The sequence below is a fragment of the Mercenaria mercenaria genome, chromosome 19, assembly GCF_021730395.1.
Source record: "Mercenaria mercenaria strain notata chromosome 19, MADL_Memer_1, whole genome shotgun sequence".
Taxonomy (NCBI): domain Eukaryota; kingdom Metazoa; phylum Mollusca; class Bivalvia; order Venerida; family Veneridae; genus Mercenaria; species Mercenaria mercenaria.
This window is the reverse complement of record NC_069379.1, coordinates 2,399,831-2,424,770: the sequence shown is the minus strand read 5'-3', so window position 1 is coordinate 2,424,770 and position 24,940 is coordinate 2,399,831. Positions and strand designations below refer to the sequence as shown.

The window sequence follows — 24,940 nt, the reverse complement described above, 5'->3', positions numbered from 1 at the left end:
ACCAGCCATCATTTTTAAAACATTCATTCTCCACCATTTAAAAGCATTCACCCTCGACCATTTAAAACATGCACCCACCACCATTTTAAAAACATGCACTCTCCACCATTTAAAAGCATTTACCCTCCACCATTTAAAACATGCACCCACCACCATTTTAAAAACATGCACTTGCCACCATTTAAAAAACACATGCACCCACCACCATTTAAAAACATTCACTCGCCACCATTTAAAAACACATGCACCGTGGCCACCATTTAAAAACACATGCACCCGCCACCATTTAAAAACATTTACCCGCCACCATTTAAAAACACATGCACCGCGGCCACCATTTTAAAACATTCACTCGCAACCATTTAAAAACACATGCACCCGCCACCATTTAAAAACACATGCGCCCGCCACCATTTAAAAACATTTACCCGCCACCATTTAAAAACACATGCACCCGGCCACCATTTAAAAACATTCACTCGCCACCATTTAAAAACACATGCACCCGCCACCATTTAAAAACACATGCACCCACCACCATTTAAAAACACATGCACCCACCACCATTTAAAAACACATGCACCTGCCACCATTTAAAAACATTCACTCGCAACCATTTAAAAACACATGCACCTGCCACCATTTAAAAACACATGCACCCGCCACCATTTAAAAACATTCACCCTCCATCATTTAAAAACATGCACCCTCCACCATTTAAGAACATGCACCCATCATAAAAACATGCATTCATCACCATTCAAAAAACATGCAACAACCAAACAGAACATGCACACAACATCACTCACACAAGCATTAACATGCATTTTTTTTGTATTTTTTTGTATTTTTTTTTTTTTTGTATTTTTTTTTTTTTTTTTTTTTTTTTTTTTTTTTTTTTTTTTTTTTTTTTTTTTTTTTTTTTTTTTTTTTTTTTTTTTTTTTTTTTTTTTTTTGTATTTTTTGTATTTTTTTTTTTTTTTTTGTATTTTTTTGTATTTTTTGTAAAATAAACTACAACTATGACAGGGTTTCAAAGAACTGGCAGGAAACAGAAAATGTTTGGTATATATTTAACCCCAAATTGAAGCAATTCAAATATAAAGGGATATCAATATAAATAGAACTGATGTTTATTATTTAAGCGGGGAGAGTGCAGTGTTATCTGCCCTTGAAAATGGCATTTCGGGGGAAAATGACGATTTTAAGGGCAGGAAACTAATTTTCAGGTATTATTAATAATATTGTGAATACTGAAAAAATTTAGAGTTTTTTACCAGAATGAAGCTAAAATAATTAAACATAGGAAATATAATTATACACTTAACCTTAAAGTGACTATAAAAATACTTGAAGTTAAACTATACTAAACATTCCTTTTCTGCTCATCGTTCTCATCAACCTCAAATGGGGGATCAGGGTTGAGGTCCTTGGCCATTCAATCATAGGACTTGCCCACCCATGTAATCTGCAGAAAGGAAGGAGGTCGACGGGTCCTAGTTGACCGTCTTGGAACGAAAACCTCTGCACCTACAACTGGCTCAGGATCAGGACACTCCACAGGACTAACCTCCAAATCCCCAACCACCCCTCCAAGAGACTCCCCATCTCCTGTGTTCCCTAAGATAACCGGTAGAGGTGGAAGAACCACCTCAACCTCAGGTACGAAAGGAAAAGGCACAGGACCCTCCTGGGGTACGGGACCCACCTCATGTTCCTCAGGACGGACAACCTGAGGAACCCCTTCCCCAATACCTGCTGCGTCAACGACGGGTGCATCCTCTGGGACAGCCGTGACGTCTACCCTGGGACAGGCGGTGGGCTGAGGCTGGCAAGTGACAGGAGTCGCAACAGGGAGAAGCTCCTCCTGCACTGACTCAGCAGTGACCTCCTCACCACTGGGCAGTGGTGCCCTCATCACCTCGGTCTCGGTATCTGAAAATAGAAAAAAAAAATCTTATTAGTTTAAGGCAGCTTTTATATGTATAACTGTCTGTCCTAACATGTATATAAAAACCTAAAAGTGTTAGGTAGCAGACTTTATCTAAAATTCGAGAAACATCTCCATGACCATCAGCAAAACCACATCACAAACTTCTGCTGAATGACATCAATACTACGTCATAGTTTCAAGAGAAAATATTTAGAACAGTTCAACTTCTAATTATAAACATAATCATCATCATCATCATCATCATCATCAACAACAACATCAGCAGCAGTAGTAAAACAGTATGAGCTTCAAACTCATAAACAACACTACATTATGAATATTCATAGAATATGATCAATACTAACTATTAAACAAGAGCTGTCCATAAGACAGCCAAGCTCGACTGTTTGAAATATTGTCACAGAAGCAGGAAAATATTACCCAAAATGTTAAATATCAAAAGAGTTTTTAAGTTCGAAATGGGGCATAATTTGACCAAAATGCATATCAGAGTTATGGGACTTGATGCTATCAACTAGTTTTATAATCCCGAAGAAACATGTTAAGTTTCAATTCCATATCTGCATTAGTTTTGGAAATAGTAACTTGCATGATTGTAATACTTTAACCAGAATTTTTTAAGTCCAAAAGGGGGCATAATTTGCCAAAAATACATGTTACAGTTATGGGACTTGACTCAGTGAGCTTGATAATTGATCTAGAAAATGAAAAAATAAGTTTCAAATCTATATGCCTTTAAGTAATACCTGTATGTACTTGCACGCAAAACTTTAACCATGATTTTCTAAGTCCAAAGGGAGCGTAATTTGGCTAAAATGCAGGTCGGAGTTATGGGACTTGATGCTATCAACTAGTTTTATAACCCCGAAGAACATGTTAAGTTTCAATTCAATATCTGCATTAGTTTTGGAGATAGTAACTTGCATGTAAAACTTTAACCAGAATTTTCTAAGTCCAAAAGGGGGCATAATTTACCCAAAATACATGTCAGAGTTATTGGACTTGACCCAGTGAGGTAGGTAATTGATCTAGAAAAAGAAAAAGTTTCAAATCTATATGCCTTTTAGTAATAGCTGTATGTACTTGCACGCAAAACTTCAACAAGAATTTTCTAAGTCCAAAAGGGGGCATAATTCGGCCAAAATGAAGGTCAGAGTTATGGGACTTGGTGCTATCAACTAGTTTTATAACCCCAAAGACACATGTGAAGTTTCAATTCAATATCTGCATTAGTTTTGAAGAAAAAAACTTGTAAAGCATGTAAAACTTTAACCAGAATTTTCTAAGTCCAAAAGGGGGCATAAATTGCTCAAAATATGTCAGAGTTATGGAACTTGACCCAATTGACCTAGAAAAAGAATAAATAAGTTTCAAAGCTATATGCCTTTAAATGCCTTTAAATGATAGCTGTATATACTTGCATGCAAAAACTTAACCAAGGTGTGACGGCGACACCGACATCGAAGCCGACGCCAGGGTGAGTAGAATAGCTAGAATATTCTTCGAATAGTCAAGCTAAAAATTCAAATAATTATAAACATCATTATCATAACTACTTTCAACATCAGAAATAACAACATCAACATAACAAGAGCTGTCAGTCGGCAGTGCGCTCGACTATTCTCAGTGCTTGATAGTATGAATGATATAAGCAATGAGTAAAACTTCAACATTACAAAAAGCATATTCTAAGTCGAAAAGGGGCCATAATTCTGTCAAAATGCTTGATAGAGTTGCCTCCTTTTTACAGACTGGGGTCATGATGGTAAACAAGTATGCAAAATATGAAAGCAATATCTCAATGGACTCTGAAAATATTTGGGGTGGTACGCAAACTTTAACATTTATTCTAAATCGAAAAGGGACAATAATTCAGTCAAAATGTTTGATAGAATTGCCTCCTCCTTTTTACAGACTGGGGTCATGTTGGTTAACAAGTCTGCAAAATATGAAAGCAATATCTCAATGGACTCTTAAAATATTTGGGGTGGTACACAAACTTTAACAATTATTCTGTGTTACGCAAACTTTAACATTTATTCTAAGTCGAAAAGGGACAATAATTCAGTCAAAATGCTTGATAGAGTTGCCTCCTCCTTTTTACAGACTGGGGTCATGATGGTTAACAAGTATGCAAAATATGAAAGCAATATCTCAATGGACTTTGAAAATATTTGGGGTGGTACGCAAACTTTAACATTTATTCTAAGTCGAAAAAGGGCCATAATTTGCCCTGGGGCAAGTAGGATAGCTCCCCTATTCTTCGAATAGTTGAGCTAAAAATACATAAATGTCAAAAATCACATTATGAAAAACATCAACATTAAATTCAAAGTATCCATTTAAAGTCACCGTCATCATTATCATTTGCTACAAAAACACCTTTGAATTCATAAACAAAACACCTTCATAACAATCAACAATACCATTCTTGAAACCGTCACAGAACATTGAATTTATAGAAAAGCCACAATTACAATCATCAGTATCATTAACAACAACAGTAGCAGCATCAATTATTAATGATCTGAAAACCATTGTAATGAAATTAATCATCATCATCATCATCATCATCATCATCATCAGTAGCATGAACAGCAGCAAGAACAATGTCCCCTTCGGGCTACTCAACAATACCGCACAGATAATACCTAGTTAATTATTAAGTAATCATCATCATCATCATCAGTGTGAACAGCAGCAAAAACAAAGTCCACTTCTGGCTCTTCAACAATAGCACATAAAGAATACCTAGTTAATTATTAAGTTATCATCATCATCATCATCAGTGACATAAGCAGCAGCAGAAACAAAGTAGCCTTCTAACTCATAAAGAATAACTAGTGAATTATTAATTCATCATCATCATCATCATCATCAGTGACATGAGCAGTAGCAAAAACAAAGTCCCCTTCTGGCTCTACAACAACACCACATACAGAATAACTAGTAAATTATTACGTCATCATCATCATCATCAGTGGTATGAACAGCAGCAAAACACTCCTCAACAACACCACATACAGAATCATTAGTACATTATTAAGTAATCATCATCATCATCATCATCATCAGTGGTATGAACAGCAGCAAAAACAAAGTCCCCTTCCAGCTCCTCAACAATACCAAATAGATAATACCTAGTTAATTATTAACTCATCATAATCATCAGTGATCTAGATATTGTACAAGAGACTAACCAATGACAAATAATTATCCTCTTTTAATATCAGTATAAACAGCAGCAAAAACAAAGTCCCCTTCTTGCTCATCAACACCACATACAGAATAACTAGTGAATTATTAAGTCATCATCATCATCATCAGTAGCATGAACAGCAGCAAAACAAAGTCCCCTTCTTGCTCTTCAACACCACATACAGAATAACTAGTGAATTATTAAGTCATCATCATCATCATCAGTGATGTAGATATAGTACAAGAGACAAATCAATGACACAAATAATCATCATATACTGCAATATTATACCCATGTATGACACAAGGAAGTAACAACATAGTCGGATACCTCAATTCATTGTAATGTCAAATTTTCATAGTTAATACTGAAGCATTTTTTCTTGTTTTATGTATGATGTGTGATATGGTACCAGTAACATTACATCTAAATTTCCTTATTTTATAAGACAAATTAGTTCCTGATGTCATACAATATGCACGTTTCTAACAACTTTTTTCGGTATTGTTAGAGATAAGTTCTTCCCACTATAATCCACTTATAACTGGGGATTAAAAATTCATCAATGACTTGCAAGATGTATGTATAAACATGGAAATTAAGTAAAAAGTTTTACAAAATCTTAAAAAAACATGCTTCAAAATGATCAAATCAAGACTTAAGTTTTATACACAGTCTCAAAATTAAAGTTTTTATAATATTATACGGTAAACAATCAATTTTCTTTTTCAAATTGTTTCTCAAAATTTAAAATTTTAGGTACTATATATTAGGTGACACCATCTGCAAGACCATCAACAGTACAACATTATCAGTCTCCACATGTAACACTATTTTATCTATATTACCTTCTCAATTATTAGCACTTATCATGCTGGACACGACTGATCCTGTCTTTGCAACCAGTGTAGATCATGACCAGCCTGCACATCCATGCAGTCTGATCATGATCTGCACTGTTCCCTATTCAGTCAGTATGTTTTTGATAAGCACCCCTTTAACAGTTAATGGCACTGTCCAAACTGGAAGATAGACATGTTCATTATATAAATTTAGCAGGGTAAGGGTTAAGTCATCAGCATCATCACTTCCAGCAGTAACAAAATTTCCCTCAAAATTATAAACAATATCTGGCTTATGAGTAGTAGGGCTAAGCCATAACTTTGAGAAACACGTGCCCATAGAGCAACTTCAACTACAATTTTAATTTCTTTCACCAACTTTTATAGAACATGATCAAATCTTGAATTCATCAAAATGATTAAATAATGTTACGTCAGGGAGTTTTTATATAATATTAGTTAAATGCCAATACCTGGTGCATGTACAAACAAGAGCTGTCTGTTGGCAGCGCGCTCGACTATTCTAATCATTGATAGAAGTATAGGGTCAAAATATTACCCGAGATTTTCAGAAAAAAGAAAAGGAACAGATAAGACAAACAATGTACCTGCATTTGTTGATTTGGATAAGTTTTGCACTATATGGCAATGTGTGACCATGTTGGTAAGCAAGTGTTCAAAGTTTCAAAGCCATATATCAAACAGTTGATAGACAAAATATCGAATGGTATACAAAACCTAACTTATTTCTATGTCCAGAAAAGGGCCATAACTGAGCTCAAGTCCTTGTCCAAGGTAAGTAGACTTTATTAATGAAGGTAAACAGATGGTCAAAGTTTCAAAGCCATATGACAAACAAGTTAGGCATAATATAGACTGGTATGAAAAACTTTGCTGATTTCAAAGTCCAAAAAAAGACCATAATTTAGTCAAAATAGTTGACAGAGTTATGTACTCTTGCCTACAGATGGAAATCATGATGATAAACAAGTGTTCAAAGTTTCAAAGCCACATGTCAAATAGTTTTGACAAAACATGACTTGTATGAAAACTAAACTAATTTCCAAGTCAATAAAGGGCCATAATTCAGCCAAAATATTGACAGAGTTATGTACTCTTGCCAACAGATATAAATCATGACGATGAACAATTGTGCAAACTTTCCACATGTCAAATAGTTTTGACAAAACATGGACTTGTACACAAATTGTACCTATTTCCAAGTCCAAAAAGGGCCATAATTCAGTCAAAATAGTTGACAGATTTATGTACTCTTGTCTACAGATAGAGACTGTTATAATAAACAAGTGATAAAAGTTTCAAAGCTATATGTCAAACACGTTACACAAAATGCGAACTGGTATGAAAAACTTAACCAAGATTTCTAAGTTAAAAGGGGCCATAGTTCAGCCAAAATTTTTGATAGAGTTATGTGCTCTTGCCTACAACTGGACATGGTGATGGTATACAAATGTTGAAAGTTTCAAATCTTTATCTCAAAAGACTTTGTCAAACAAGAGCTGTCTGATGACAGCCCGCTCGACTATTCGAAGAATTGATTGAAGAATGGGGTCAAAATATTTCCACGGATATTAAGACAAAAGAAATAAATAGATAAGACAAACAATATTCCTGTATTACTTTGATTTCGATAAGTCTTGCACTAAATGGCAATATATGAGCCAATTTCAAAGTCCAAAAAGGGCCATGATTCAGTCAAAATAGTTATGTACTCTTGCCTACAGATGGAAATCATAATGATAAACAAGTGTTCAAAGTTTAAAAGCCATATGTCAAATAGTTTTGACAAAACATGGACTTGTATGAAAACAGAACCAATTTCAAAGTCCAAAAAGGGCCATAATTCAGCCAAAATAGATGACAGAGTTATGTTCTCTTTCCTACAGATAGAGACTATTATACTAAACAAGTGATAAAAGTTTCAAAGCCATATGTCAAACACTTTACAAAAAATATGAACTGGTACGAAAAACCCTAACCATGATTTCTAAGTCAAAAGGGGCCATAATTCAGCCAAAATCCTTGATGGAGTTATATGCTCTTGCCTATAACTGGACATGGTGATGGTAAACAAGTGTTGAAAGTTTCAAAGCTTTATCTCAAAAGACTTTGTCAAAATATGAACTGGTACGAAAAACTTAACCATGATTTCTAAGTCAAAAGGGGCCATAATTCAGCCAAAATCCTTAATGGAGTTATGTGCTCTTGCCTATAACTGGCCATGATGATGGTAAACAAGTGTTGAAAGTTTCAAAGCTTTATCTCAAAAGACTTTGTCAAAATGTGGACTGGTACGAAAAACTTAACCCAAGGTGTGATGCCGACGCCGTGGTGAGTAGGATAGCTCTACTTATTCTTCGAATAGTCGAGCTAAAAATGGACTGGTATGAAAAACTTAACCAAGGAGTGATGCCGAAACCATGGTGAGTAGGACAGCTCTACTTATTCTTCAAATAGTGGAGCTAAAAATAAGCTTTAAGCGTAAATTGGGTATTTCCCAATCACTCATGTAAATAGGAATGCATTGTAAATTAATATGTACTGCACATTTACAGCATAGAAAAAGCCTTGCACGGACACTTTTTTGTCAAGTACACCTGTATATATATACAAGGATATACGTGTAGGTTACTAACCGAGTAGGTGTTCATGAATTGAAAATACCCGCGCTTATGCGAATCGTGACACCGGACTCTGCATTTACGGTTTTGTTGTCGTCGTGGTCATCATCATCATCATCATCATCTAACAATAATAATTAAAATGATTATCTTCTTCTTTTACTCCTGCCTATTTAGTACTGAACGGTGAATGTATCTCAAGCATATTGTTGATGAAAACATGACGATCTTAATTCAAAGTCAAAATATATAATATTTAAAACAAGAGCTGTCAGTTGACAGCGCGCTCGACTATTCTTAGTGCTTGATAGTATAATATAAGATATGAGTAAAACTTTAATGTTACAATAAGCATATTCTAAGTCGAAAAGGGGCCATAATTCAGTCAAAATGCTTGATAGAGTTGTCTGCTTCTGTTTACAGACTGGGGTCATAATGGTAAACATTAGTATGCAAAATATGAAAGCAATATCTCACTGGACTTTGAAAATATTTGGGGTGGTACACAAACTTTAACATTACAATAAGCATATTCCAAGCCGAAAAGGGGCCATAATTCAGTCAAAATGCTTGATAGAGTTGTCTGGTCCTGTTTACAGACTGGGGTCATGATGGTAAACAAGTATGCAAAATATGAAAGCAATACCTCAATGGACTTTGAAAATATTTGGGGTAGTATGCAAACTTTAACATTTATTCTAAGTCGAAAAGGGGCCATAACTCAGTCAAAATGCTTGATAGAGTTGCCTCCTCCTTTTTACAGACTGGGGTCATGATGGTAAACAAGTATGCAAAATATGAAAGCAATAGCTCAATGGACTTTGAAAATATTTGGGGTTGTACGCAAACTTTAACATTTATTCTAAGTCGAAAAGGGGCCATAATTCAGTCAGAATGCTTGATAGAGTTGCCTCCTCCTTTTTACAGACTGGGGTCATGATGGTAAACAAGTATGCAAAGTATGAAAGCAATATGGAATGAGGAATAACTATTTCAAGTTTGAAACAAATCCATCAAGTAATAAAGGGACAAGTGCATCAAAACTTTAACCAAGGTACTGATGTGGAATTTGACACCAACTCCAGGTCGAATAGGACAGCTCTCCATACTTTGTATAGTCGAGCTAAAAAGTCTACCATTAACTGTTTGCTCTATTTTATCCTAGACCAACATCAACTTGTTTTAATATATAAACTTTTCACTGCATGCATATTGCATAGCTGCTGGTAAAACCTGACTAATCAACACTGTGCATGTACCACAAAAAAAAACTTTCATTTACATATTATTATGTTATAGTTCTGCAGGTTTGGGTCGAAATTTTTTCTACAACCTGTAGAATTTGATTAAACTCTGATTTTTCAAAATTTCAGACTACACTAAGAAAATTAAGCAAAGAATAAAAAAGATAGGGTCATGTACTTGAATTTTTACTAGACTGATTTGAAAAATTTGGGCATCACGCAATTTTTCATAATGGGGAAAAAAGCAACTTTTATAACATTTTATCTATTTTTTTTCTACAATGTAGATTTTAGTGCAACTTCTCACAGTCATATATGTAAAGTTGTAAACATATGGACTATAATATCGTGAAATAAAATGTATAGGTCTGTGTGCTTATTTTTACCATAGTTGGCCATGATGAAGATGAACCGCCTATTTTACTATATTGAATTATTTAACGTGTCAGAAGTTTTAATATCATACTTTAGAAAGATAGTAACAGTGCCATTTTAATAAATTTACTCATACGTTGCCATTAAATCATAAACTCAGAGTTTATTTCGATTTCTGTATGCTGAATCCAAGCTTTATTCATGTTTTCCGGATATAAAGTGATGTATTAAACGCCTGTGCGGCATCACCTCCAGTTTATCAAATGTGCAGAATTACCTCTGCTGACAATTATTTGCATTACAAACGCTTTTTAATTTTCACTCAACAATGTGTTTCCATGACACATTTATATAATTAAATTTCAAAGATACATTAACTTCCTGAAACTTAAATTTTTCTCTTTTTTTGATGTTGTGGTTAGATCTGGAGGCCTGAGTGCCTTTAAGATAGTTTATATATCAAACAGCAATCAAAGCGAATATTCAGAATTAGAATCACCATTCTGTTTCTTTTTTCTATCTTGTATCAAATAGTCATTTATTCAACCAAATTCAATGTTGCCCCAATATTAGACATTTAAAATAGGCCATATTGCACAAATCAGGCGATGTCTTTTTATTGGCAATTCATTAATGTTCTATTCATGAACATAAAAGGAAGTATACATTTTGTGTATTTCAAAGAATTAGTCAAACTTTTCTGAAAAACTGGTCAGGTCTAGTATATTCCTTACCTAGCTAAATTTCTATAATGAACTTGTCCATCTTTCAATTTGAAAAGTATCATTAACGGTCATAAGGGGTGCATACCAAAAAGATACTGATTGAATCGCGAACAGTGCAGATTAAACTGCACACATGTGCAGGCTGATCATGGTGTACAGTGGTCACAAAGGCAAAATCAGTTGTGTCCAGTATGATAAGGGATATAGACAGATACCAATCATAATGCTTCAACTGATATAGGATTCAATGATAATTTTATTAAGTGAAATTTTGGAGATAGGTAACAGGAGAACCTAGTGTGGCACCTGCACATTTTATTGTTAACATTTACAGAGACCTTGTCAAACTCACGGTGTGTGATCGTAACCAAATTAGCCGGAACTTTACGCAATTTAACGGACAAAGCACCAAAATTAGACCGCTGTTTTGGGAGATGCAGGAAAGAAAATTTTACGCTTCAATTTGTATTGTCGTGTAATATTGCATTAAAGCAATTTTTGCCTATATGAGTTATTTCACGGAACTTTACAATGATATATTCAGCTTAGTGCACCTTTTATTTCCCTTTGCCATTAAATCATAAACTGAGTTTATTTCTGTATGCCAAATCCAAGCTACATTCTATGTTTTCTGGATAAATAATGTTACGCCATCACTTCCGGTTTATCAAATGTGCAGAATTACCTCAATTTTTAAATGACTGAACTGTTGATTTTTGGACATGTTTTTCAAGTTTTAAATCTGATCCGACTTTTTTGATAGGAAAAAATTACATCTCCATGTAGAGGAAGGACCACTGCATACATATCTGTTCATCGTTTTACTCGTGTAGCTACGAAGTACGAAATGAATAAAACAGACTCAAATTAACATACCTATTGTCATTTGTCATTTTCGACGCAACTGAACATGTTAGCAACCAGCTTAACACGTCTTTTCCAGGTACACGGGGTGGGGATCGGAATTTTTAATTTTTAATAACTTTTTTTCTCATTTATGGATTTTCAAAATTCAAAAAGTTTTGAAATACTTACAATTTTCATATTCAAATATCTTTCTCAATGAATAAATGTTTGAAATGACATATATTTTTAAAAGCGGCGTAGTGATGTTCAAATTTTTTAGAAAACAAAACACTGTAAATTAAGCGTTCATAATTAATCCATTTTATTTCGAAATAAAAGTTATAAGTAATATAGTGCTTTAGGGTATAGCGGATAGCTAACTAATTTTTCCTGCATTCCAATTCAAAGAAATGACAATAATAGTTTTTTTTAGTATATCAGACAGAAAACATCTATTCTTCTTAAAACAGTCAGCTTTTCATAGAAATTCATGTGTTTTTTCTCTCCACGCCATTGTTTACATATGAGCTGATTTAGGGTGTACAGGATAGCTTTGGTCATTTTTTACATTATTAGTTTAAAATCCACATCATAACAAACTTTCCAAGACTTCTTTACTATAAATCAGAATAATATTGTATTCTCTTTTCAAAAACATTCAGCTTTTTAAATTTCTATCAAATACTTTTCATTCACTGACGTTTTTTACATATGCACTGATTTAGTCTGTAGGGGATAGCTTTACATCTACATCTACATCTTTCACCCAACCGTCAATTTCCGACTATCACTGGGTGGCGCTGTCAGAGAAACAGTTGTTAAAGAAATGATATGTTACAATGTTAAAAGAATAAAAGCTAAAAAAGACAGTATGCTACAGTTAAAATGGGACAGAGGCAATAGAATTACATACTGACCACCGTCAGCCTCTCTCTAAAGATACTGAGACTTGGGCTAGATTTAATATAAGTTGGTAGGGAGTTCCAGAGTCGGATGGTCCTTGGGAAGTATATGAGTTAGAAAAGTACTGAGTATGAGACATGGGGATTAAGTAATTTAGGTTTCTAGTTGGAATAAGATGAGACTGCAACTGTCTGGGTCCTTATTTTATATTATTTTACATTTGATGACATATGAATAATAACACAAAGAGCAAATATTTAAAATGTATGTCAGAATGTCTGTTTGCATGCCAGTAAAAGAATGATATGAAAATTTATACAATAATTCAAGTCTAAATATAAAATTTATCAACCTATCCTCTATACCCTAAAGCACTGTAAATAAATTGCTTGTTTCATAACCTTTCCATTGATAAAAAAATTATTGATATAATTTGTTTTAAGAAAGTTTAGACCGTGACTGCTTTTTACAGTTTGACCGTCACAATATAAAACAAACTGTATACGTCGGATTAGTTCGACTAGTCTGAAACCCACCCCAGCCACCCCCTATGCTACTACCCTGGTACAAAATTGCACAAATGTTTTTAATAATAAAGTTCTGTGAGAAAAAAAATCATACCCTACATATTAGAATACCCGGAGTACTAAATATATAAAAATAAATATCACCGTGATTTGGCGTTAATACATTTTTTTTCATAAACAGGAGGTCTTTCAAAACAAAGCAATATGTTTCATTAAAATATTCAAAATGTACTTACCTAACCCGTGGCTGCCCTCGGAAGGAACAGGCCAAGCTCCGAGGGCAGAGAGAAGGGACCTCACACCCTGCTGGACCAGGCCACAAGAAACCATGAGACTGCACAGAACCATTATCAAGATAATTCAGATATTTTAGCTAGACAACAGATATATATAGTCGCAGTAGCACAATTCCTGCCGGTCAAAGTTTGAATTTGCCTTTATATACCCAGGTCAATCCAACGTGCATTCTCATTGGTTTATGGGCAGCCATTATCAGGAAGGGTTTGTTTACTTTTGTTTTGTATGTCAACTGTCATTACCTGATGCCTTTGATCGTACACTTACTATTTTACATACCTTTCTTCTTATTTAGAAATTTATTCGACGTTTATGTTTCAGTTCAGCTTTCTGCATATTTTTTTCAAAAGATTTTAACAAACTTGCCTACCCTTTCTTTCGTTAGCAGTGGTCTCTTCCATCGGCTCGTGCCGTACGGAAAATAACGAATGTTGCCGACGGATCTTTCCGTGCTGGAGGAGCTCGGTACATGCACAGGCACTTGTTTCGGTCAATAAAACACATACAATAAAATATTACACCCCTCTAGCCTCTAAATCTTCTTGTATGTGTTTTATTGACCGATCCAATTAGATCTAACCTTTCAATAAGGTGTAAACTTTATACCTTATTTAAGGTCTCAACACATATTTAAAACTCGACCTAAAGTGTAAAGTTTTTAGGTCTTAAGTCAAATCTATAAATCAACATGAGGTTAAGGATAAAATGTCTCACCTTTCTGCATTAAGCAGCACAAAATTTAGGTGTAAAAGTTAGGTATAAACGGCTGAAATATTCAGCTAACCTTTAAATAAGGTGTAAACTTTATACCTTATTTAAGGTCTCAACTCAAATCTAATCTCAGCCTTAAGTGTAAGTTTTCTCATATTTCTGCCCTAAGCAGCAAAAATATTAGGTATAAACGGCTGAAATATTCAGCTAACCTTTAAATAAGGTGTAAACTTTATACCTTATTTAAGGTCTCAACTCAAATCTAAAACTCAACCTTAAGTGTAAAGTTTCTCATCTTTCTGCACTAAGCAGCACAAAAGTTAGGTATAAACGGCTGAAATATTCGGCTAACCTTCAAATAAGGTGTAAACTTTATACCTTATTTAAGATCTCAACTCAAATCTAACGTGTAAAGTTTCTCATCTTTCTGCACTAAGCAGCACAAAAGTTAGGTATAAACGGCTGAAATATTCAGCTAACCTTTAAATAAGGTGTAAATGTTATACCTTATTTAAGGTCTCAACTCAAATCTATAACTCAACATTAAGTTAAGTGTAAAATGTCTCACCTTTCTGCATTAAGCAGCACAAAATTTAGGTGTAAAAGTTAGGTATAAACGGCTGAAATATTCAGCTAACCTTTAAATAAGGTGTAAACATTATACCTTATTTAAGGTCTCAACTCAAATCTTGAGCGCAACATTTAGTTATGTGTAAAATGTCTCACTTTTCTGCATTAAGTAGCACAAAAGTTAGGTGTAAAAGTTAGGTATAAACGGCTGAAATATTCAGCTAACCTTTAAATAAGGTTGTTATTATCTATTAAGTGGATGTATGTCCCCCATATGCATTTGTTTAATAGATAATGTCTGACTGTGACTAAAACTCAACATTATGTAAAGTGTAATGTTTCTCATCTGTCTGCACAAAGCAGCACAAAAGTTAGGTATAAACTGCTGAAATATCCAGCTAACCTTTAAATAAGGTGTAAAATTTATACCTTATTTAAGGTCTCAACTCAAATCTAAAACTCAACCTTAAGTGTAAAGTTTCTCATCTTTCTGCACTAAGCAGCACAAAAGTTATGTATAAAAGTTAGGTATAAACGGCTGAAATATTCAGCTAACCTTTAAATAAGGTGTAAACTTTATACCTTATTTAAGGTCTCAACTCAAATCTAAAACTCAACATTAAGTTAAGTGTAAAATGTCTCACCTTTCTGCATTAAGCAGCACAAAAGTTAGGTGTAAAAGTTAGGTATAAACGGCTGAAATATTCAGCTAACCTTTAAATAAGGTGTAAACTTTATACCTTATTTAAGGTCTCAACTCAAATCTAAAACTCAACCTTAAGTTAAGTGTAAAGTTTCTCATCTTTCTGCACTAAGGAACACAAAAGTTAGGTATAAACGGCTGAAATATTCAGCTAACCTTTAATTAAGGTGTAAACGTTATACCTTATTTAAGGTCTCAACTCAAATCTAAAACTAAACATTAAGTAGAGTGTAAAATGTCTCACCATTCTGCATTAAGCAGCACAAAAGTTAGGTGAAAAAGTTAGGTATAGTGTATCTTACAGGCTCCAGACAGCATTCTGCGGAAAAAAATCGACAGAAATGTGCCGAGGCGGCCAAACCTCTTGTAGATGCAGTGGATGAATTGACAACATTTGCTTCTTAACCAGAATTTGCATCAAAACAGGTAAAGATCAGTCCTAAGGTAAACAGGCAAAGATCAGTCCCACGGTAAACAGGCAAGATCAATTACAAGGTAAACAGGCAAAGATCAGTCCTAAGGTAAACAGGCAAAGATCAGTCCTAAGGTAAACAGGCAAAGATCAGTCCCAATGTAAACAGGCAAAGATCAGTCCCAAGGTAAACAGGCAAAGATCAGTCCCAAGGTAAACAGGCAAAGATCAGTCCCAAGGTAAACAGGCAAAGATCTGTCCCAAGGTATACAGGCAAAGATCAGTCCCAAGGTAAACAGGCAAAGATCAGTTCCAAGGTAAAAAGGCAAAGATCAGTCCCAAGGTAAACAGGCAAAGATCAGTCCTGAGGTAAACGGGCAAAGATCAGTCCCAAGGTAAATGAAATTTCACACATATGTTGATATGTGTTAAGATAAACTGGTATTTTACACAGATACCTTGTCAGATAAACTAAATGGCATGCTCACGGTGTATATCCATATCGGATCCCTCTCTGTAAAAAATGATAAAGCGGACCCCTCTCTGTCCGCACACAGGACACTCTTTGTGCTAAACAATGAACTCAAACGTCAGTCAGCTCGGAAAATCAATTTTTCCTTCGTCCTAAACACATTTTTATGCATAAAAAAACATATGGCCCACGGAATGACGTAGCTATATACCATTGCTTTTTTTATCAGTTCACACAAGGCCAAACGAAGATGGAATATAGACGGAGGGTACTGGCTTGGATGAATATCATGCGATGTTTATGAAACTTAAATACGACTTTTCTTAAATATAGCAAATATCTGGTACCTTAGATGTGAAGTCGTTGATCCCATCTTACTTGTAAACACGCTTTATTTGGATATTTTCATCATGTTTCCTTAAAAACGCCCTACTTTCCATTTCGTCAATGTACAGGATCCCTCTCAGTCGGTGCAATTTTGCCTCACAGGATCCCTTTTGACTCTGCACCCGGCACGGGAACCCATTTCGACAAAATTTTCTAACGGCACCGGCACCCTCAACTTCAATGTTAGAATTTTGAGATGGTATATTCACATTGAAAACAACATCTGTTTCTAAGGGTATAGATCATGGTGTTTTTACTTCCCTTAATATGCTTTTTAAGTTGAAAATAAATCAGCATTTTCACATAACATTCATATGGAAGGTTTCCGACCTAGTTTGAGCCCATATGTCAATGAAATATAGACATACCTTAATGAAAGTGTAATTATTAGTCTAACCAAGATTGGGTACCTGGTCAGACCTTGATTTTGAGGAGAGGTCATAGAAGGTGACCGGGAAGTATTCAAACTTAGAATATTTCACTATTTTGACCATATCTGGAAGGTTTTCGACCTAGTTCGAGCCCCCTTACACATGAATATATTATACATGTAAATGAGGGTATATATCCTGGAAATCTGGAGTAGCTTTAGAGGCTATGGTAGGTCATACATTGATGTATGGTAGTATATGTTCAAGTCCCTACATGTTCGGTACAATATATGGATGTGTATATAGATGATCCCACTTTGAAGGGTCAAAAGTCGTCCATTACATTTTTGGCCTTTGACTGACGGACGGACGTTCAAATTTTGCTGATAAAATGGCAAGATAGTAACGTTAGAAACTCGAAATTTCGACCGTTTTACCATTTTCTACAGAGGGATCCGATATGGGTATACACCGTTGAATAGCCACTTTGGGCAAACACTATAACATGTTACTCTCACTTTTAACTGATTTCATAGTTATGTTAATGCAGTGTCTCCAAAACAACAACAACAAAAAAAACCAACAACCTCAAGTGGTTTGCAAAACTGTAGACTGTCGCCGTCGGCGTCACACGTTGGTTAAGTTTTTGCATGCAAGTACATACAGCTATCATTTAAAGGCATATAGCTTTGAAACTTATTTTTTTCTTTTTCTAGGTCAATTACCAACCTCACTGTGTCAAGTCCCATAACTCTGACATGTATTTTGAGCGAATTATACCCGCTTTTGGACTTAGAAGATTCTGGTTAAAGTTTTACATGCAAGTTACTATCTCCAAAACTAATGCAGATATTGAATTGAAACTTCACATGTGCCTTCGGGGTTATAAAACTATAGTTGATAGCAGCAAGTCCGATAACTCTGACCTTCATTTTTGGCCAAAATATGACCCTTTTTGGACTTAGAAAATTCTGGTTAAATTTGCGTGCAAGTACATACAGCTAATACTAAAAGGCATATAGATTTGAAACTTATTTTTTCTTTTTCTAGATCAATTACCAACCTCACTGGGTTGAGTCCCATAACTCTGACATGTACTTTGGGCAAATTATGTCCCCTTTTGGAATTAGAAAATCCTGATTAAACTTTTGCGTGCACGTACATACAGCTATTACTAAAAGGCATATAGATTTGAAACTTATTTTTTCTTTTTCTAGATCAATAACCAACCTCACTGGGTCAAGTCCCATAACTCTGACATGTATTTTGGGCAAATTATGCCCCCTATTGGACTTAGAAAATTCTGGTTAAAGTTTTACATGCAAGTTACTATCTCCAAAACTAATGCAGATATTGAATTGAAACTTCACATGTGCCTTCGGGGTTATAAAACTAGTTGATAGCAGCAAGTTCCATAACTCTGACCTTCATTTTGGTCAAATTATGTCCCCTTTTGAACTTAAAACTCTTTTGATATTTAACCTTTTTGGGTAATATTTTCCTGCTTCTGGGACAATATTTCGAATAGTCGAGCTTGGCTGTCTTACGGACAGCTCTTGTTTATTTAAAAATTAAACAAGACTTACCTTGGTTAAAATGGATGTTTTGATAGTCATTCAATGAGCTGATACAAGAGGGCCAAATCTAAAAGGGATTCCATGTCCGAGAGGTTCAGGTAGTTGACTGTATATATCTAGCCCATCAAGATACACTGCCAGAATGGGCACCATTGCATACCCAGAGTGACACAGTTCACTGCTAGGAAGGGGCTTGCTATACCATGTGGCAGGGCATGGTACACCATCCAGAGGGATGTGCTACATCACAAGGAGGGGCAGCTTGTATCTTCCTCTAACACTAAAGCTGTCAAGTCATCTAAATTGTATTGATACAACTTTATACCAAAACAAACTTTGAGATTGTTTTAAAATTGTCTCTTCTGGTTAGCTCATATATTTATTTAGCTACTTAAAATGTTCCTGTGTCAGTTCCATACTTAAAACATCCATTTTGTAAAGCAAGAAGTACCTAAGTAAAAGAATTATAATGTTGTTATCTTTAAATGAAAGGCATCCACAACACAAGAGAATATAACGACTGCTGGTGATGACATGAAAGATTTTGTCTGGGATCTGTTACAGATATTGGAGGAATCTGTGTCCCAGGCTGGAGAAGTGACCACCATGATTGCAAGTCTATAACCAAGGTAATATTGTTAATTAAGATCTGTGGCTGTCATGGTATTATGTTGGCCTTAACTCTTACCCTGCTGTATTTCTATAATGGACTGGTCCATCTTTCAATTTGGACCGTACCATTTATTTTTCAAAGGGGTTTGCACTGAAAATTTACTGACTGAATAGCGAACAGTGCAGACCATGATCAGACTGCACGGATGTGCAGGCTGATCTTGGTCTGCACTGGTCGCAAAGGCAGAATCATCTACCGCCAGCAGGCTAAGGGTTAAGGACTATGCTATTTTGAAATTATGAATTAGGTGGGTTGGGTACATGATATGATTTCTGAGGAATTTCGAAGTTGCTGTAAAACAAAGTTTTTTCCAATGTGACAATACATTAAAACCATGAAGTGCTGAACTCTTACTTTAATTAAAAGACGAAAGTGGGAAAAGTTATCAGTATATTCGTGTCACAATTTTCGGTGGCAGTATTCTATGTCATCATGCATAACTGCGAAAAACTAAAACATATATAATAAAGCTGAACTATCGGTGTAAATGAGCTGAGAGCTATTTTTCTATTTCCATTTATTACTTTTCTAAAAAAACACATTACAATTTACCAGTTGTTGGCAAAATTTGTCATTTTTGTGCACATGCCTTTACACATTATAGACCTGTATGGTGTGCGAGAAGGGCCTGAGCGCTTACGTAGTGCGCATTTACAGGGATTGTACTGCTCAGACAGATATGTGTATATGAGCCGCGCCATGAGAAAACCAACATAGTCTGATCAGGATCCATGCTGTTCGCTAACGGTTTCTTTAATTGCAATAGACTTTCACAGCGAACAGTATGGATACTGACCAGACTGCGCGGATGGTCTGGATCCATGCTTGTCGCAAAGCCACTATGTTGGTTTTCTTTTCTCATGGCGAGGCTAATATATATATATATATAACAAAGTGCAACAAAAGAAATAGCAGTATTAATAAGTATGTAATAATATTATTTATTTACAAGGTATGTCTGACAAATGACATCGAGAATTTTTATTGACCTTTTAGAAAGCTGTATTTTCAAGTACCTGATATTTTCCACTTTGGTTAAAAAAAGCATTTTTACAATAAATAACTGACTACAGAAGGTAATGAAAATACCCTTGATCTAGAGAATGCTACAACCTACTAAACTTCAAAGTTTAAAATTATATTGAACACGTTTGCTTCAATTTAAGGTGAAAAATAAACTAGAACTCTATGATGAAAATCGAATAGATCATTTCGGACATGTTAGACAGTGAGAAAGCAAACATATCGTACGTATTATTTAGCATGCATGATTTGCTCTGTGAATACATACTTTTTACACTTAACATATAATTCCACGAGTACATACTCGTATACATAAAAATGGGGGTGTTTGTCATGGGATTCGATCTGATATGGCCGGTTCTTGAGCTGCGAGCTGAATGAATGGTTACCGACTTTTATTCGCACGGCGCCTGGCGTAATGGTAGGAGTTGGGAGGTAATTGGAAAGCACAATAACGGTGTCTCATAAGCCAAATTGGCTGACCCTTTCAATAGAGGTGGCACTATAATAAACAAGACATTTACCTTTATCTTTTATACACTAGGAATACGTTTGTTTTAAATGTAAGATCAAAGCATTAACCCCTCGTGAAAATATAATGCATGTGGCGTTCACTGTTGATTTATAATTGTAATAGTATATTTTCACGTTACACTGAAACAAACAAATACCCGTTTGCATATTCATTTATTTAGAAATATAAACAAACAAAAAACGGGAATAATGTTTGTTTTGTTTGATGAGAGTAACACCGAAATGACACAATGAACTATTCCCAGGTTTTGTTGGTGGGGAAAGACTCCAAGTGCCCCTCCAGACATTTTCGGGGACTCAGACTAGTACCTAGATCGAGACACTAACCTCAGCTGGATGTCTTCCTTACGTGAAAAGTTTAACACATCAAGTGAGGATTCCATTCCACGTCGGTGATGGGCGGAGAATTCGAAACCAGCGATCATGGCCATCACGTTTGTTTTTTTTTTTTTGCAAGTATAAAAACTTAAATATTCAGTTAAATTTCGTGAACATAAATGATACTCTCAATGATATTTACAGTCAGAAATTACAAATGGTTTGCCGAATACACCATACTTTAAATTACAAAAGTTTACACACCATGTGGGTCGGAAAGCACGAAATTTACGTTCTTGAATCGTCATGTTTGAAATGTAAACAAAGGAATAAAAGTTACTGTTTTCATGATCGTGGTAAAGATCGTACTGCGATTGTCAATGTTCCCGATACGGAATATATATGAACATGAGCCGTTTCATCTTACAGGACTTACAAGACTTACAAGAACATAGTAAGCGACTGTTTATTTATTGTGTTTATGTTCTAGTAGATCTAACCTTTGACAGTTTGACACTGAATTCGATGACAAGCCGGGTTTGTGACATATACATGTCTGTTGTTGGGCTGGAAAAAGATAGGTCCAAAATTTAAACTAAAAGCTATATTGCATAAATTCTTCGTTATTTCTGTGCAATCCATTTAGTTGTTTGAAGGTTAGAATATCAGAAAATTACAGAAAATAAAGCATACCTTTGAAAAAGTCCCGATCTTTCATCATTTGTTTGGTTGGCGCATGGTTACAAATAATATTAGTAAGCCGTGATATCCATGAAGCCGTGTAAAAAAGTGATAATTTTGATGACACGTTGGTTTTATTTTGTAATTGTGAGAGATCGTTATGCGATCAGAAAGATCGGACAGTGGGATGTTATAAAAAAGTGACGCTTTATTTACATGTAATATTTATTGTATAAATATGAGAGACTTACGGTACCAAATACTTGCACTAAAAAATTCTATGCGTTTTCTTCTACTGCACTGTTGGGATATACTTTTGAGTGTTTTTGATACTTTATAATTTACTGGGAGATACATTTTTTCATTATTATTAGTTTCTCTTTGATCCCCGTGCATTTCTCTTGTTGTTACGACAATCTCAGTTTTACATAGGAATTTTACATTGTCAAAATAGCATAGTCCTACTGTTGATTTAAAAAAAACCCCATAAATTTGTTTGTAAATTTGTCAGATATAGGCTATTGTTACATTACTATGTCATATTCTGGGCTGTGGTGACTTTTTTACGATATTTGGCTATGCTGATATTATTTTGCCAGATTTATATCTATGGTGAAATTATGTCAGGTTTGTGTGACTACATATATAATGTTGTCAAATTTCAGTCTTAAGGCCTCACCAAATTAAAAAGTTGTTCATCGGATTTGCCGCCATGGAGGTAATATAGGCCTAGAGATGGAGTGCGGACGAAGGCACTTCAAAGGTACACTGTGCGGCACCGCGGCTTTGTTATCCTCTGATAAGTACCTGTCAATCAGTAGTAACTAGGCGTTAAAATCGCATATCATGATGTTCCTTACGGAGTTTATCGAGTGAGACCCTATAAACAGCCGGAATAGTCCGATGATGGGATCGGGATGTTCCGATATTTTCCGTTTAGTAACTACTTGACATTTCAAATACACTTTCTTAGTGTATTCGCTTAGAGCCATATTTTGGGTCCCGTGCGATTGGAAAAAAGATTAATTGCGACATATACCAATCTGGTCCGTAATGTCTGAAGTTTATTCTAAGCCATGTCGCCAGTGTGAATTCTGCGACTGGACTGAGTTATGACGTCAGGAAAATGGCGGCCATTTTTTAAAAATTAAATATATCATAATCTTCCAATGATTTATTGAGTTGTTTGTTTTTGTTGCTGAAAGTGAAATTTGTTGTAGTTTACATCGTACACATACATAATATTTAGCATTATGTTATTTCAAATAAAAGAAACGTCATTTATACAATATTAAAGATATATTATGCCCAAATTTCATATTTGAATATATGAACAATTATCGCATATCATTTATGGAATTATAAGATAACCATGTTTGTGAGTATGAAAGGTAGTGTGCAAGGTTTAAATACTACATACTAGTTAATGTGTAAGTAAACACAGTATGAATATATTACACTACTAAAACTCTGGAAGTTTGTTTGAAACAAATGGTTGTTACTTTACGAACATTTATTTGTGATTGCAGTATACACCGTTAGTTCATATATTTAGCCAAGGTAAAGATGTTTAATGAGGATTTTCTAGATTTAGATCAATATGCAATGATGAAATATTTATGTAAAAGGTGAGCATAGGAAAATAATAAAGGAAAAGCTTTGATGAAGTAATTTATATGCTGCATCGTAATTAAATGTAAATCAAAAATAGAAACCTGTCGATAATTATCTAATAGTAATAATCGTACATAACTGAAAACAGTAATAATAGATTAGAACACTTATAACCAAAAGCACAATCACCTCGCAGGGACTTGTACTCGCGACCCTTCAAAGTTGTATATTAATATACTGTAATAAACTCTTTTCTTTCTAGTGACCTCTTGTCTTGCTATTTAACACAGCTGGACATTACTATAGAATAAAAGAGTATAACTATATCTAATTTATCTTTCACATTTATAAGTTACTTTCTACTTTTCGTTGCTGTTGTTGTGATATTCATATATCTTCGCTATTGACCCATTCAAATTGATGTGTCGTCGCCAAACCCATCACTCCTACGTAAAATATACACGGCATTCAGTGAAAACTGACATGATGTCATGTCTGTGGAGCATTTACAATCATTTCAGAAATGTTTATGCCGCTGTAACACATCAATAAATTTGCTTATAACAATTTTTGTTGACAATGTTTTAACATCAGTTCGTCAATATCTTCTCTGTATTGTTTTAAATATTATTGTTATATACCTGTAAATATGTATCAAAATGTCTGATCACAGCATCACTAAGCTCCAGTAGCACAACTTTGCATGATATGGAAACTATATACGGGTATGATATATTAAACATACGGTGGTAAAATGTGCCCTAGGGCTTATGCAATAGTCTTTCCTACAATTCGAGAATGCATTTAATATGATGATCGTGATTTCCCTGACATGGACTGACTTTGCATCTTGGTAAAGAGATTGTGATAGAGCCGAGTCAGTAGGGACACAATGGATCGCGCTAAAATCAGATACGAAACGATTATTGTTGCTAAAGCAATAGAGTCAAATTTGACTGAAAATAAACAAACGCCCCTAGTTTAAACTAGAAGTGTTATACTGAATCTTGTAGGAAACAAAGAGCATCGCAATGCGGAGCAATAAACGCCCAAAGGTATGGCATGTCACCCTTAAGTGTGACCTTGACCTTAAAGCCAGTCATCCGAAACATGCGCTCTGCATGTCGTCTCGAAATGGTGAACACTTGTGTCAAGTGTCTTTAAAATCCTTCAAGAGTTACAGAGCGGACACGAAACAAGAGTCATATGACATTTGATCCCTAAGTGTGACCTTGACCTTGAAGCGTGTCATCCAAAACATATGTACGCATACATCCACAAACCTACTGCAACTATTCGTGGTTATAACTAGTAACATTTACAGGTTGCAGCCGGTGTAT

General features: G+C 34.9%; 1 protein-coding gene across 1 annotated transcript; it reads right to left on the bottom strand.

Moving 5' to 3' along the window:
• Positions 1-364: 364 nt before the first annotated feature.
• On the bottom strand, positions 365-13,638 carry LOC123542956 (uncharacterized). The gene is made up of 2 exons (XM_045329010.2): positions 13,494-13,638; positions 365-1,935 (listed from the first exon to the last, which is right to left on the bottom strand). Exons 1-2 carry the CDS (start codon positions 13,603-13,605, stop codon positions 1,439-1,441), a joined length of 609 nt encoding a protein of 202 aa, XP_045184945.2. The 5' UTR covers positions 13,606-13,638; the 3' UTR covers positions 365-1,438.
• Positions 13,639-24,940: the final 11,302 nt, after the last annotated feature.